Genomic DNA, 14,861 nt, shown 5'->3' with positions numbered 1-14,861 from the left:
TGACTTGGAATGGGTGGATGGCGCCCTCCAGCCAATGTCGCCACTCTTCCAGGGCGAGCTTAATGGCCAGGAGTTCACGGTTGCCGATGTCATAGTTCCTCTCCGCCGGGCTGAGCTTCCGAGAGAAGTAGGCACATGGATGGAGTAATTTCGGTGTCCCATTAAGTTGTGAAAGGACAGCTCCAACTCCGGAAGTTGAGGCATCCACCTCCACGACAAAAGGAAGCTCAGGATCAGGATGAGTCAGGAGAGGTGCTTGAGTGAAGGCAGACTTGAGGGATTGGAAGGCTGCGGCCGCTTCAGGATCCCAGAGGAGACTTTTGGGTTTTCCTTTGAGCAAGTTGGTAAGTGGAGTGGTGATGATGCTGTAACCTCGTATGAATCTTCTGTAAAAGTTGGCAAATCCAAGGAATCTCTGGAGCTCTTTGATTGAGGTGGGTTCTGGCCAGGTGGTAACGGCAGTGACTTTCCTCTCGTCCATGCGAACCCCCTGGCTGTCAATGATGTATCCTAGGAACTGGACTGATGGGAGATGGAAGGAACATTTCTCGGCCTTCAGGAAGAGATGATGAGCTCTGAGTGTACAAAGGACCTCCGCAACGTGGTGACGGTGTTCGGCTTCGCTCCGGGAGTAGATGAGGATGTCATCTATATAAACGACCACGAAGCGATGCAGGAACTCCCGGAGGACCTCATGAATGAAGTTTTGAAACACGGAAGGGGCGTTGACCAGACCATAGGGCATAACCAGATATTCGTAGTGGCCTGTAGGGGTCACAAAAGCAGTTTTCCATTCATCCCCTTCTCGTATTCTCACCAGGTTGTAGGCGCTGCGGAGGTCCAACTTCGTGAAGATGGTAGCTGTACGGAGTTGTTCAAGGGCCGCAGGGACGAGAGGAAGGGGATATTTGAACTTGACGGTGCCTTGGTTAAGTGTCCGGTAATCAATACATGGCCGCAGCCCTCCATCCTTTTTAGCCACAAAGAAGAAGCTGGATGCTGCGGGAGATGTCGAATGCCGGATGTATCCCTAATCGAGAGCTTCCTGGATGTACTCCTCCATGGCCTTGGTCTCTGGAAGTGACAACAGGTAGATCTTACCTCTGGGCAAAGAAGCATCAGGGAACAGGTCTATGGCACAGTCCCATGGCCGATGAGGTGGTAGCTGGGAAGCTCTCTTGGGGCAGAAGATGTCTTGGAAAGATGAGTAGATATCAGGAATCTTCGTGGACTGTTTCTCGACTGGACTTTCGACTGACGTGACATAAACTGGAACAGGATTCAGAACAGGACGTGGAAGGACTGGAAAACATCTTGGACTACAATCTTTTCCCCATTTCATCACTTCCCCGGAGCCCCAAGAGATGATGGGATCATGCTTCACCAGCCACGGACGGCCCAGGATGATGTCTGCATTTTCTCCCTCCAGAACCAGTAGCTGGATCTCCTCTTGGTGAAGGGCTCCGACTTGAAGTATAATGGGTTCACATTTCCGGTGAATACGTGGACGTACATTGATGAATTTGGTTATGGGTTGGATCTGGTAAACGATGGACGAGGCCTCGGTACGGAGCTGGAGCTGGCGACAGAGGGTCCCCGAGATGAAATTTCCAGCTGACCCGGAGTCGATGAGGGCGTGAACTGAAACAGAGGATGTTTGGGTGGTTAACTGAACACAAGAAGTGAGTGGTTGCATCTTTTCTTCATCAATATGGAATAAACTCACCGATGTACGTATGGGACGAGTGGGACAGTTCAACCGAACATGTCCACTAACTCCGCAATACAGGCAGAGACCCCGGGTCAGCCTCCTCTGTCGCTCAGCGGCGGTAAGTTTACCAGATTCTAAGATCATGGGTTCTGGTTCTGGAGGGCTGGCGGTCTCAGATGGGCGGAGGAGTGCAGTGGAATCAGAATGGGACAGATAAGATTGTATCCGGTCTGAGCACCAGATGGATTGTTGGATGAATTTTTCAAGCCCCATATTATCGTCCAAGGCGGCTAACTGTAGACGGAGTTGAGGTGTGAGACCAAGCCGGTAGGTGGTCAGTAAAGACCGCTCGTTCCATCCACTGGCTGCCACTAGAGTACGAAAGCAAAGGGCATATTCATGAGTAGACATCTTTCCTTGAGATAAATGATAGAGTTGCTCACCGGCTGATATCTCTCCATCCGTTCGGCCGAATACTTCTTTGAAGTGAGTGACAAAGGCTTGTATAGAACTGATGGCAGGCCCGGCTTGCTTCCAGATTGTTTCCGCCCATTGGAGAGCTGGACCGGTGAGTAAGGACGTAATAAAAGCAATTTTCGACTGATCAGTGGGATATAATGTGGGCTGCATGGTGAAGATGAGAGAACATTGAAGTAGGAAACCGTTGCACTCCCCCGCCCCGCCAGAGTAGAGCGCTGGTCAGGCCATGGGACTGGATGCGGTGGTCGAAGAAGTGCTCGCTGGTGGTGATGCTGGTGGTGCGGAAGACGTGAAGGTTGAAGTAGGCAGAATGGTTGGATTTAATGATAATACCCGCTTCAACGAATCCACCAGCTCTTGAAAGGGATCTTGAACACTCATGCTGCCGCAGTCTGTTATGGTCCGGGCTTACTGTTACGGAAGCAGACGGACAACAAGGTAAGTGAAGCTGTAATGTTTATTTGAAACAACAGAATGTCAAGATGGATCAACGAGCTGGATATTGGTGAGTATCAGAGTTCAGAGGAAGGGAGTTCTGGAATGTAACTCGTGATGACTGATGATTGTTTCTTTGCAGGGACGGCAGGATGAGACTTCAGAGCGGAGATGAACTTGGGGTGTAGACGATGACAGGTGACAGCTTACACTCACGCACCACAGGATGATTCTGAAGGGCTTACGGCTCGTACACCACTCGAGTTGATATCTGGATTGACTGGAACAGACAGGATACGTCGTAGAGAACTGGTAAGTAAACACAGGTAAGTTTAGTAGTAAAACCCGCAGAGAGAAGCACTAGAGTCCGCTTCGGATAAACGAGCCCGGACAGTGAAGAGTGCGTGAGGTGTGCTTATGAAGCAGTGGTGATTGAAGGGGTGCAGGTGTGACTAATTAATATTCAGGTGACTGTGATCGCTGGGTGATTGTGGTGGATGAACCTGGCCAATCCGTGACAAAAGGTTTGTCTATATAATGAAATGCAGCAGGGAGTTTGAGGCCTTTTCTGTATTTCAGATTGGTCCGTGAGGCTGAGAGAGAGATCTCTTAGCCTCATGTATTTCTTAATGTTGGGTATGCATCTCTTTTCTTTATTCCAGAGAATTTGATGTTTTGTATCGATTATCTTTGAATTGATTATGAAATTGGCATGATACATTTACCTGACATAATAAATTGTTACATTTGATTATTCTAACTGACTTTGACATTATTTGCATTAAATAGTTAAAAAGGGATAGTCAAACATTCGCTCACAATTAATGATACAAAGATATCTCAAAAAATGTTCATTTATGGAGTCAGATGAAATAACGAGAGAATACATATTCAAATGTATTGCATTTAATCAAAAAATACTTTGCCTCGAGAAAAGGACAGTAACACGTAAAGACCTTCTGCGCTGGTTGGATGGCGGACTTTGGGCCGATCGAGCGCGGGCTTACAAGTGGTGACCTCAGCGACGTGATCTTGCAACACAGGCGAGCTACGTCCTTTCCAGCAAAGTATCGCATTTAAAAATCAACAAGAGGTTTGAACATCTTCTCTTTCTTCCGCTGCTGTGGTAAGTCAATTCTCTTTGCCTTTTTTAGAAGTGTTGAGGGATAAACAGACACATCCTATATAAACACATTGATAGAATGGGTCGGAAAACCCAGTCAGATGGACACCGAAAAAGTCCGAAACTTGAGAACTAGACAAACACACGGCAGGGACGTGATAGCGGCAGCGCAGATGAAGAATGAAAACCCTTGTTATAGTTTTTAAAGATCTCCTTGTTTGCCTACACAACAAGAAGTCAAACCTAAATTGAATTAACTGGTAAATTATTAATTATTTTCTGGTAGCCTATTCGCTGAAGAGCTGTAAATTAGAGCCGAAAGTTTTTTTAAAAACAGCCGCATGTTTTCTCCATTGTTGTATTGGCTTTGTTTAAACACTAGCAACACGTGATGAGAATGAGCAAACAACAGAAAGAAAATTCTAAGTTTGTAAACGATCAGAAAACATGATTTTATAAATAAAAAGGCAGATTGATGCATTGTTTATGAAAAGCAAATTTTTCACAAATTCACAAATTTTGGGAAAACAGGATGATACGATTTACAGGCTAAAACTCAAATATTAAGGATAATGCTAAATTTAACGCGAATTTACAATGGCTTGTCTTGAAAAACAAAGACAATTTGACGGTCGTCGTATAAGTCACCGTGCAGGACTGAGAGTCAAATCTTCTGACTGCCAGAATTTCGTCACAGGTAAAATTTGATCACAACGATCATTAATCGGCTGTCGTGAACATGTCAAACTAATGATCAAAGACTTCAGATTTTAGCCCAGGATCAGAGGATTCTTTGAGGACATGCAAAATTTGTCTCAGACGGCCAAATCGTGGTCAAAATTGTACAGTGTGAACCTGGCTCTAGTAATATGATATAATGCTTAGTTTTATAATCAGAGCTCTGTAATTTTAAAACATATAAAGCAACGCAATAGAGTGATGATTGAGAGATGAACAAATAAACCTTCCTCAAAAGACTTATGATCATATTTAACAAATTTGATCATGATTTTTTATTTAAAAAAAAATGTATGGATAATCATGTAAAGCTAAGTTGATTCAGCCCAGAAAATTATCATCTTGAAATATTACAAACAATAAAGGTCATTCTTATGTTTACTTAAGATTTCACAGCAAAAAGACGCATGAACCACGAGCTGAAAGGACACTATTTTACAATTATACTAAAAGGCCTTTTACATTATTCTTGTTTCAATTAAGATTAATGAATGATCTTACCTCAGTTTCTCCAGTTTACAGTGAGGATTCTTCAGTCCATCAGAGAGCAGCTTTACACCTTTATCTCCTATTCTTATATTCCCAGTCAAATCCAGTTCTCTGAGGTGTGAGTTTGATCCCAGAGCTGAAGTCAGAGCAACACAACCTTCAGATGTGATATTACAATAACTCAACCTGCAGAAAACAATGACACACTCTTCACTCTCAGTTCAACTTAAAATGTGCAGATCGGTGGGTCCCCAAGACTGGAGTTGAGAACCAGTGACATAAAATGCATATAAATATCAGTTGTCACTCTATATCTGCCAATAATGTCTTAAGCCGAGTTCACACTGCGTGATTTATAATAGTCCTTTACGATTGCTGCTTGTCAGACTGTACGAACATGATCCTGACTGTAAGTCATATTACACTGCAAGATCTCCGTTGTCATTAATATCAGACTAAACGACAGTCAAGACATGTTAAAAATGGACACACACAAGAAAACTCATCCGGAGTTTTACATCATCAATTATGCAATGTTCAAAACGCATCAAAGTCCATCAAAATGCAATGTCATCAGTTTGCCTAAATTAGAACAAACATTTAAATGTTTTACACACCATTTACATGTGGTAGGGAGCAGGTGTCAATTTCCGTTGTACCAACTAACATTTTGAAAATGCGAACATTTTCATGAATCTGAAAATTTACATCAGAACGGCTTTATGAACGATTTATAAAATGTTTACAAAAATTTGTTCCGCTCGTGTTTTATGAATGAGGCCCATTAATCGGCTGTCGTGAATATGTCAAACAAACGATCAGAAGAATCTTTTAGGATTTGCAAAATTTGTCTCAGACGGCCAAATCATGGCCAGAATCATACAGTGTGAACCTGGCTTTAGCAATATGATATAATGCTTAGTTTTATAATCAGAGCTCGGTCATTTTAAAACATACAATGCCATGCAATACAGTGATGATTGAGAGATGAACAAATAACCTTCCTCAAAAGCCTGATGATCATATTTGATAAATTTGAACATAATTTTTCTATTAAAAAAGATGTATGGATAATCATGTAAACCTAATTTGCTTCAGTCCAGAAAATTATCATCTTGAAATATTACTAACAATCAGGGCCGTATGCAGGGTTTTATAAATACTGAGGTCCCAAATGTGATTTTGCTAGGGGATCAAGCATGCTAAATTTGGATTTTTACGATTTACACATGCATTTTAGGTGTTTTAAGGCCAGAAAAAAAAAAAAGAAAAAAAGGATAACAATAGCTTTAAAAGCATGTCAGTGGACAGTAGCAATAATTATTTGTCAAGCAGAAAACAGATTCTTAAACATGAGAATCAGGTTAAATGTTGCAATGAATGATCCACAATACAAAATTGAAATGCAGAATGTTTATGCATATTGTTGACAAAACACAATCACTTATTCCAAACAGGAATGAGAAATAATTCAATGATTATTTTGCATATATGTTACATTTCAATCAAACGCCAATGCAATCCTTCTGTGTCCAGAGGCATATGAGCAATATGTATGAGAATCAAAGATCAGTTTCAGCAACTTGTTTCTTTCCTGCATTAATCAATGTTTTTGGACTAATCAGTTCAATTAATGGTTCAGTTGCTCACTCATAAAGACTGTCACGTGTCGCCCCTTTTTGGCTTAAAGATGCAAGTTGCACAAACACAGACACGTGGAGTAATACAGTAATACAGTCCCAGTGCTGATACTGAAATGTTTATACAAAAATAATGGCAATATATTTAATAGGCGCTTGTGTTGTTAAATTGAGCTTATAATTTCCACTGTTATTGGCAAAGTGTACATAAGATTGCAAGCGTAAATAAAATTTGCATGTGCAAGAGAATATTTGAAGAGCTCTTTTCCAAAATGCGATAAACGCCATTAAAAAAAAAAAAAAAAAAAAAGAATTTGTCATGTCATTTTGCTGTGTACTGAACCTAATCACTGCTCCATCAATGTTTCATGCCAAATCACTATACTTCCTTGTTTAAAATGCAAGATGCAGTTCCTTTCCAAACCGCGATAAGCGCAGAACCTAGTTTTAGCCTAAACGATACATCCTCTCAACTAATCAGAATTCGGTGAGTGTTCAAAAAGACTCTCTCTCTCACTCTCTCTCTCTCTCTCTCTCTCTCTCTCTCTCTCTATTTATTACTGACTGACTTGCCTATTGAATATCGTTATCATTATTGAATATTTTTAATCATTTGTTTTTTCATGCATATGTAGTGGACAAATTGGTCCTATTTGTTACAGGTTTGAGACTTTACTAAAAATTACTCTGAATGTATTACTAAATAACTTGAATATTGTTATTACTATCATTACTTTTTTCAGGTTCGGCACCGAATGACTATTAGCCTAAATGTGTTACTAAACAGTACAAGTTAACAGCAGTCAAGTTGTCACTGTTTGTGTCAAACAAGTTGTGAATTTGTTGTAACATTAAAACAGGAGATGATGACTAAGGCGGACATACACTGTGTGATTTTCGTCCAATTTTGAGCCGAATTCTGACTCGTGCGACTCTTTTTCGGGTCGGAGCGATTTTCAGCTTTGTTGTGCGTCGTTTGTCGTGCAGTGTTCGTGCAGTGTACAGCGGGAAACGAGAGGCGATTAACCTCTCCCGACCGGCAATCGGATGGTCGGATGAATTTCTGGCATGTTAGAAATTTTGGTCGCTCCTTGTGACTATATCACACAGGTGAAGCAGAGCTACGAACCGATTGCCCTAAACTCAGTGTTTTTTCCCTGACTGCGCGTGCGGGAAAACAGAAATTTAACCATTTCATCTGCAGCAAAAAAAACAAAACAAAAAAAAACAACGAAAAGATGGAGATCTTTAAGTTCTGTAGTTCAAACTAGCTACAAATTACTGTTGCTTACCTCTAGTTCGTGTTGCAAAATGGATTAACCATTACCTACGTCTTCCAAGCCACCTGCGATGTAGCCTATCTGACACCGTGCCTCTTTTATTAATTTGTTAAACAATTTTTTTAAGATAAAGCTGTTTTTAATTTTCATTGATAACTAATTATTGCAGTGTTCAGACATATTATAGACCGTTAATAATTAATTACATGCCTATAGTTCATTGTAATCGACCTAAATGTTTTAGACAATTTTCAATAAGGAGTAAGCTTCTATGTAATATTTTATTATCCTCACAGCGCGTTGGTTATGCGGTGATGCGCTATGAAATTATTGCGTGGCAAATTAATTATGATAGCCTATCAATTTAATAATAAAACTAGCCTAGGCCTTCCCTAATAATAATACAATAATACTACTAATAATTTAATACATGAATTGGAAATGCTAAACCATCCTGATATTGATAGCTGATGCTTGTTTTGACAATATCTCTGGATACATGATATCGTGTATAGGCGCAACCCGGCACGAGGGTTTATCGCGATAGTGTGAATTCGTTTTTTCATGCATATGTAGTGGACAGGTTGGTACTACTTGTTACAGGTTTGACACTTTACTAAAAATTACTCTGAATGTATTACTAAATAACTTGAATATTGTTATTACTATCATTACTTTTTTTTTAGGTTCGGCACTTAATGACTATTAGCAGAGGTGGAAGGTAACGAATTACATTTACTCGCGTTACATAATCCCTCATCCATCACTCCAAGATGGCGGCGCCAGTGTTTACACGTTTGTCTGCATAGTTTCTTTGTGTTTGTATAAGTGTTTTTTTTTGTTTTTTGCTAAAACGGGTTACCTGATTTTGGAATAATTTTCATCCTGTGTCTCAGAACTGTGTTTACAAACTTAATCGTAAACAGTAAACAATAATATAGCCCACGTTATCAACGAAACAAGCTGGTCTGGCTGCAACAACAACATGAGGCTACCAGTTTACCTGCTGCTCGCATGTGTGCTGAGCTCATGGACTGTGAGTACTCTGGGATCATCTGGCGATGGATTGTTTGCTTCTTTCCGGATTGTTCGCCCAAATTCTGTGACTATGCTGTTCGATGCCGATGGCTTTACATCAGTCCTCATGGCTTCATCGGTCTGCACCCTGCATGGGTATGGACTTTTTAATTGGGCAGAAGTACGGCGGTTCCAGTTTAACTCCTGCAGGCGCAATCATCGAGTCAGCAACAGCCGCCCGGCAAGATCAGTTTGGATTATTCTACTCCTGTTCCTTTCAGGTAATGTCCATCCAAACCCAGGCCCAAAACTGCTTGAGCTTCTGAGCCCTGACGATTTAAAAGATAGCAGTGGCTTGCGTTTTATTCATGTCAACGTGCGCAGCCTGATAAATAAAATCGATGCTATTCGTCTGTGGGCTAAACTGACAGAAAGTGACGTAATCGTCTTGTCAGAAACATGGCTCAAACCATCAATCACGAGCAATATGATTCATATTGAAGGGTATAATCTCTTTAGGACCAGAGGTGGACAAAGTACACAACTTCCTTACTTGAGTGAAAGTACAGATACTACTGGTCAAATATTACTCCGTTACAAGTAAAAGTTGTAAAGACCTATTCTTACTTAAGTAAAAGTACAGAAGTACTCGTTTTTAAAAGTACTTAAGTATCAAAAGTAAAAAGTAAATGTCAATGCATTGTTTTATTATTGTTGCATTGTTGAATGTAATACTTTCAGTACCTTATGCCTCTGAATCTATGCCTGCCTACCCTCATATCAATATCACATTTATTTCTAGAACAGTTCCAGAAGTGGGATTGAATATGAGATTGAATAAGTGCACTCAATAACGTCCACAATGGTTTCGGACACCCAAATGGCTGTTCCCTCAAATAGTGCCCATGGCTTAGTTTTTTGGCTTTGACGTCAACCCGACTTTCATTTCCAACCAAAATCCAATGTCTGTCTGACGTCGGGTTTTGACGTAAATCTGACGTTGGGTTTTGTAGTCAACCCGACTTTCATTTCCAAACCAAAATCATCCCCTGACTGACGTTACTACTTTCTACTCAAGGGCCTTGACAGAAATGTAGTGGAGTAAAAAGTATGATATTTGTCTTTCAAATGTAGTGAAGTTAAAGTAAAAAGTTTCCAGAAAAGATAATACTCAAGTAAAGTACAGATACTCAAAAAGTGTACTTAAGTACAGTACTCAAGTAAATGTACTTTGTTACTGTCCACCTCTGTTTAGGACGGATCGTATGGGTAAAGGAGGGGGAGTAGCCATATATGTTAAGGCATCGTTGGAATGTTGTTCCATTGAATCAATAACAAAGCCAAAATTCTTCGAATTATGTGCCATTAAATTAAATCTCCCCAATGGCGCTTTTCTGACTGTGGTAGGATGTTACCGCCCACCCTCGGCTGCAGCTGGAGCAACTGCTCTACTGTCTGACTTTTTGCATAAACTGTCAAATGAGTATATTCTCCTAGGAGATTTGAACTGGGACTGGCTATCACCTTCATCAGCGTTAAGAGACATATGTGATGCTTTAAATTTGACGCAACTAGTACAGTCACCTACACGTCTAAATCAAAAAAGAATGGACAAATCAACATTAATTGACGTAATTCTGTCTAATGCTCCACATAAGTATTCGGCTACTGGAGTTTTCTGTAATGATATCAGTGATCACTGTATGGTTGTGTGTGTTAGAAACTGCAAATTGACTAAAACTAAGCCACGTTATATTTTTAAACGAAATTATAAATGTTTTAATGAGCAAGCTTTTCTTCATGAAATTTATCAGAGTGATTTAAATTTAGTTTGTGATATGGATGATGTTGAGCTGGCCTGGAATTATTTCAAAAAGACCTTTTTAGCTATAGTTGAAAAACATGCCCCTATTAGAAGATACAGAGTGAGGGGTAGAGACAATCCTTGGTTTAATGACTCTATTGCAACTGCTATTAGAGAACGGAATAAAGCATGGATTAAAGCAAAAGTAAATAATAATGATAAATGCTGGGTAAATTATAGGGTATTAAGAAACAAATGCACAAGACTAATAAAAAGTACAAAAAGTGAATATTATTTGAATTTATTAAATGAAAACCTTAATGACCCCAAACATTTTTGGAAAGTAATTAAATCTTCTTCGGGAGACGTACCCCCTCCAACTATCCCTGAAGTTATGATAGCAAGTCAGGGTGAAGTAAGGGGTAAACAAAATATAGTAGATACATTCAACAAGCATTTTATTAATGCAGGAATAGATATTCAGTCAACACTCCCAACCAACCCCACAAATAGTGTAACTTCTATCACAAACTTGTCTAATGTAAATGTGAATAATTTTAACTTTACTTCAATATCTGTCTCTGAAGTGCAAAAGGCTCTGTTAGGCCTGGACTGTAAAAAGTCTGCTGGGCCAGACCAGATTGAGCCATATTTTCTTAAAACTGCTGCAAATTTGATTGCTAAACCTATCTCTTCCATTTTTAATCTTAGTTTATACAGTGGTTGTGTCCCCAAATCATGGAAATCTGCATTTGTCCTCCCACTATTAAAAAGTGGAGACCCATCGGCCTTAGATAATTATCGGCCAATTTCCAGATTATCTCTCTTGTCTAAACTATTTGAGTCTCTTATAAATGAGCAACTAAAACATTTTTTAGCTGATAACTGTATTTTAAGTTCCACTCAGTCTGGTTTCCGAAAAGGACACAGTACAATTACGGCTGTAACCTCTGTTACAAATGATATTGTTAATGCTTTAGATGGCAAAAAGTCTTGTGCTGCTCTATTCATTGACTTATCTAAAGCTTTTGACACCGTAGACCATAATCTCCTTCTACAAAGATTGCAAAACATAGGTTTTAGTAGCACTGTGCTAAATTGGTTTTCTGATTACCTGAGTGGTAGAACACAGTGTGTGACATTAGATAACTGTACCTCATCATTACTAGAAGTAAAAATGGGTGTCCCCCAAGGATCAGTTTTGGGTCCTATTTTATTTTCTATTTATATAAATGATTTAAGTGTAGGTCTGAATCAAACAAAGGCTCATTTTTACGCAGATGACACTATTTTGTACACCTCTGCTACATCATTGAATGAAGCAATTTATCATTTACAGTCTGCCTTTAGTCAGGTACAAAAATCTTTGGTAGGATTAAAGTTGGTATTAAATGCTAAAAAAACTAAATTAATGGTCTTTACACGTTCACGTTCTCCTATGGATTTCACTATTTTAACACAAAGTGGTACTCCAATAGAGAGAGTGACTTCTTACAAATACCTAGGTATTTGGATTGATGATAAATTGTCTTTTGGGGTCCATATTGAGAGCCTTTTAAAAAAACTCAGACCTAAGTTAGGTTTTTATTTTAGATTAAAGAGGTGCTTTCCTTACTCAGCAAGGAAAAGGTTGGTGCAGAGTTCATTCTTAACAGTTTTGGATTACGGTGATTTAATTTATATGCACTCTACCTCATTTTTATTAAAAAAATTAGATGTATTATATCACTCTGCCTTACGTTTCATTACAGATGCAACAGCTAGGACTCACCACTGCACTCTGTATGAAACTGTACAATGGCCCTCCCTCTCTCTCAGAAGAAAATTCCATCTATTGATATTTATTGCCAAAGCACTAATGGGTAAATTACCTATTTACATTTCAAATTTACTTATTTACCAAAATAGTGTTTACAGAACAAGATCGTCAAAAAAAATATTATTAATTATTCCATCAACAAAAACAGAATTTGGTAAAAAAGCTTTTTCGTCATATGCACCAAATGTCTGGAATGAACTCCAAAACACCTTAAATTTAGAATCACTTCCATCTATTAATATTTTTAAAAACCTTTTAAAGTCAACTTTGACTGAACGGTGTAATTGTTTTTAACTATGTACCCTTTAAACAAAATGTCTTGTTTGTATATGTATACTCTATGTATAGAGATTGTGTTGTGTAGTATGTAATTTTTTGTCCTGTCTTTTTAATGTTTTTTTTCTTTGCAACTTTTTGGCCGCCTATCTTGGCCAGGACTCCCTGGGAGAAGAGTTACTGTAACTCAATGGGACTTTTCCTGGTTAAATAAAGGTTAAATAAAAAAAAAAAAAATTGAGTAGTTTTTTTGTGTACTTCATACTTCTACTTTAAGTAGTTTTTAAAATCTGTAATTTTACTTTTACTTAAGTACGTTTTGATTGAGGAATTGTACTTCGCTACATTTGAAATTATATCCATTACTGAGTAAAAAAATAACTAAAATAAATAGTAATACAAGGTTAGCGCACCGGAAACTACTGCAAGGGCGGGAGAACAAATGTGCAAAATAAAAAAAGTTATGCAACACCGTCGAAAGCAAACCATTGGCAGTATGGGCAATATTTGGATGTGCAGTAAACGACTGCACGTGGTTTTCCTCGAGGATATATACAATTTGCAAAAAATGTGGATGCAAAGTGGCTGAAACAGGAGGAAACACATAGAACACCATCCCTCTGCACGGATAAAGGTATATCTCGTTTATATTTAGATGCAGAGGGAACCCCAGAATCCATGCAAATTGAATTTACAATAGGTACTTGCACACTGAGTCCAAAATTTCCGTATGCTTTTTTTCGTATTCGTCATTCGGTGGCTATGAATTGTAAAAACACCATTGAAAATGCTTGCTACAGATGCGAAAAACGCAGAAAATCAAGACGTGAGGTTGTATTTATTTTTTTAACATGCGAAAATTTCTTATGCGAATTTCGGACTCAGTGTGCAAGGACCTTATCGCAGATGTCACATAAAAGACGCAAACTGATGGATGGATAAATAAATGGAAAGTAGAGCTGTGCCTGTGCACTAAATCAAATTGCGACATGGTCTGTGAATATTAAAGGGGTCATGACATGAGAAACCAAATTTGCCTTGATCTTTTGGCATATAAGAGGTCTTTGTACCATTAAAACGTCCTGCAAGTTTCATAGCTTAAGACGTCCTCCCCATTATAAACAAATCATTTATTTAATCAAGCTCTAAATACAGCTCGTTCTGGATCCATGGTATGAAGTGACGTCACGGTACGAAGTGACGTAGCAGTCGTTTGCATATGACCGCCTCCAGCGTAGATAACTACGCTTCAAGCGCAAGATACTAGCCTCATTTCATCATCGCATCTGTCACGCGCTTCACACGTGTTCAGTGGACGTGCAGCGAGTGGGTCTGTTTACAAGAAGATTGCGATGTCATCATGACACGCAGATGTTCTGTTCCTGGCTGTGGACAAACAACATGTTTGAAGAATATACGCTGCTGAAAGATCCAGACGACATGGGAAGATGGATGCAGTTTATTTTTCGCGGACGTCCTAGTCACGGCAGTGTTCATTAAGCGTGTGTTCTCCACATTTCAAGGATGAGTGACAGTTGAGAACAATCGCAGTTTGATGCTGGCTTTGCCAGAAAACTTTTGTACAAGATAAGGCCGTGTGGACTATTCTGGGTTACACAACGACGACGCAAACTGTAAGTAATGTAGGCTATTTAAAACTTAAAACTTTTTTAAAATGTTAATTGCAGTTTAATTCATTATGAATCATCACCGTGTTTTTTTAGCATACTTTTAGCATTGTTTTATGACCGTCATGTTCATACCCCGTAGGCTATTAAAAGATGTAGGCTGTTAAACTGACTAAATACTTTCACACTTTCTATGTGGACGGGCAGATGCATTCTTAGTTGTGTTGATGGTTCATTTCCTCTGATTCCGACTCAAACATCATTGCAATCGCCATCGCCTCGCACGCATCACCCGTTACTATGGTAACGGTAAACACAGCTCCGCAAAAATCTGCACGTTTTGAAAAGGGGGCGTTAACAATTGATGCACAGTCACTTACGTTATCCAATCATAACAGTGGGTGTTAACACTAAACTCTTA

General features: G+C 39.3%; 1 protein-coding gene across 1 annotated transcript in view; it reads right to left on the bottom strand.

Annotated features, from left to right (window-relative positions):
• Positions 1–14,861, bottom strand: part of LOC308695659 (NACHT, LRR and PYD domains-containing protein 12-like) — a gene marked incomplete at both ends in the record, with an annotated part of 40,703 nt that overhangs the window by 11,386 nt on the left and 14,456 nt on the right. The window contains one exon of the mRNA XM_081373839.1: positions 4,989–5,162. Coding sequence (XP_081229965.1) covers positions 4,989–5,162 — 174 coding nt within the window. The remainder of the gene's footprint in view (positions 1–4,988; positions 5,163–14,861) is intronic.

The sequence above is a fragment of the Scardinius erythrophthalmus genome (genome assembly GCF_964197995.2).
Source record: "Scardinius erythrophthalmus genome assembly, chromosome: 9".
NCBI classification, from domain to species: Eukaryota; Metazoa; Chordata; class Actinopteri; order Cypriniformes; family Leuciscidae; genus Scardinius; species Scardinius erythrophthalmus.
The sequence above is the reverse complement of the archived record's forward strand: the minus strand, read 5'-3'. Positions and strand labels throughout refer to the sequence as shown.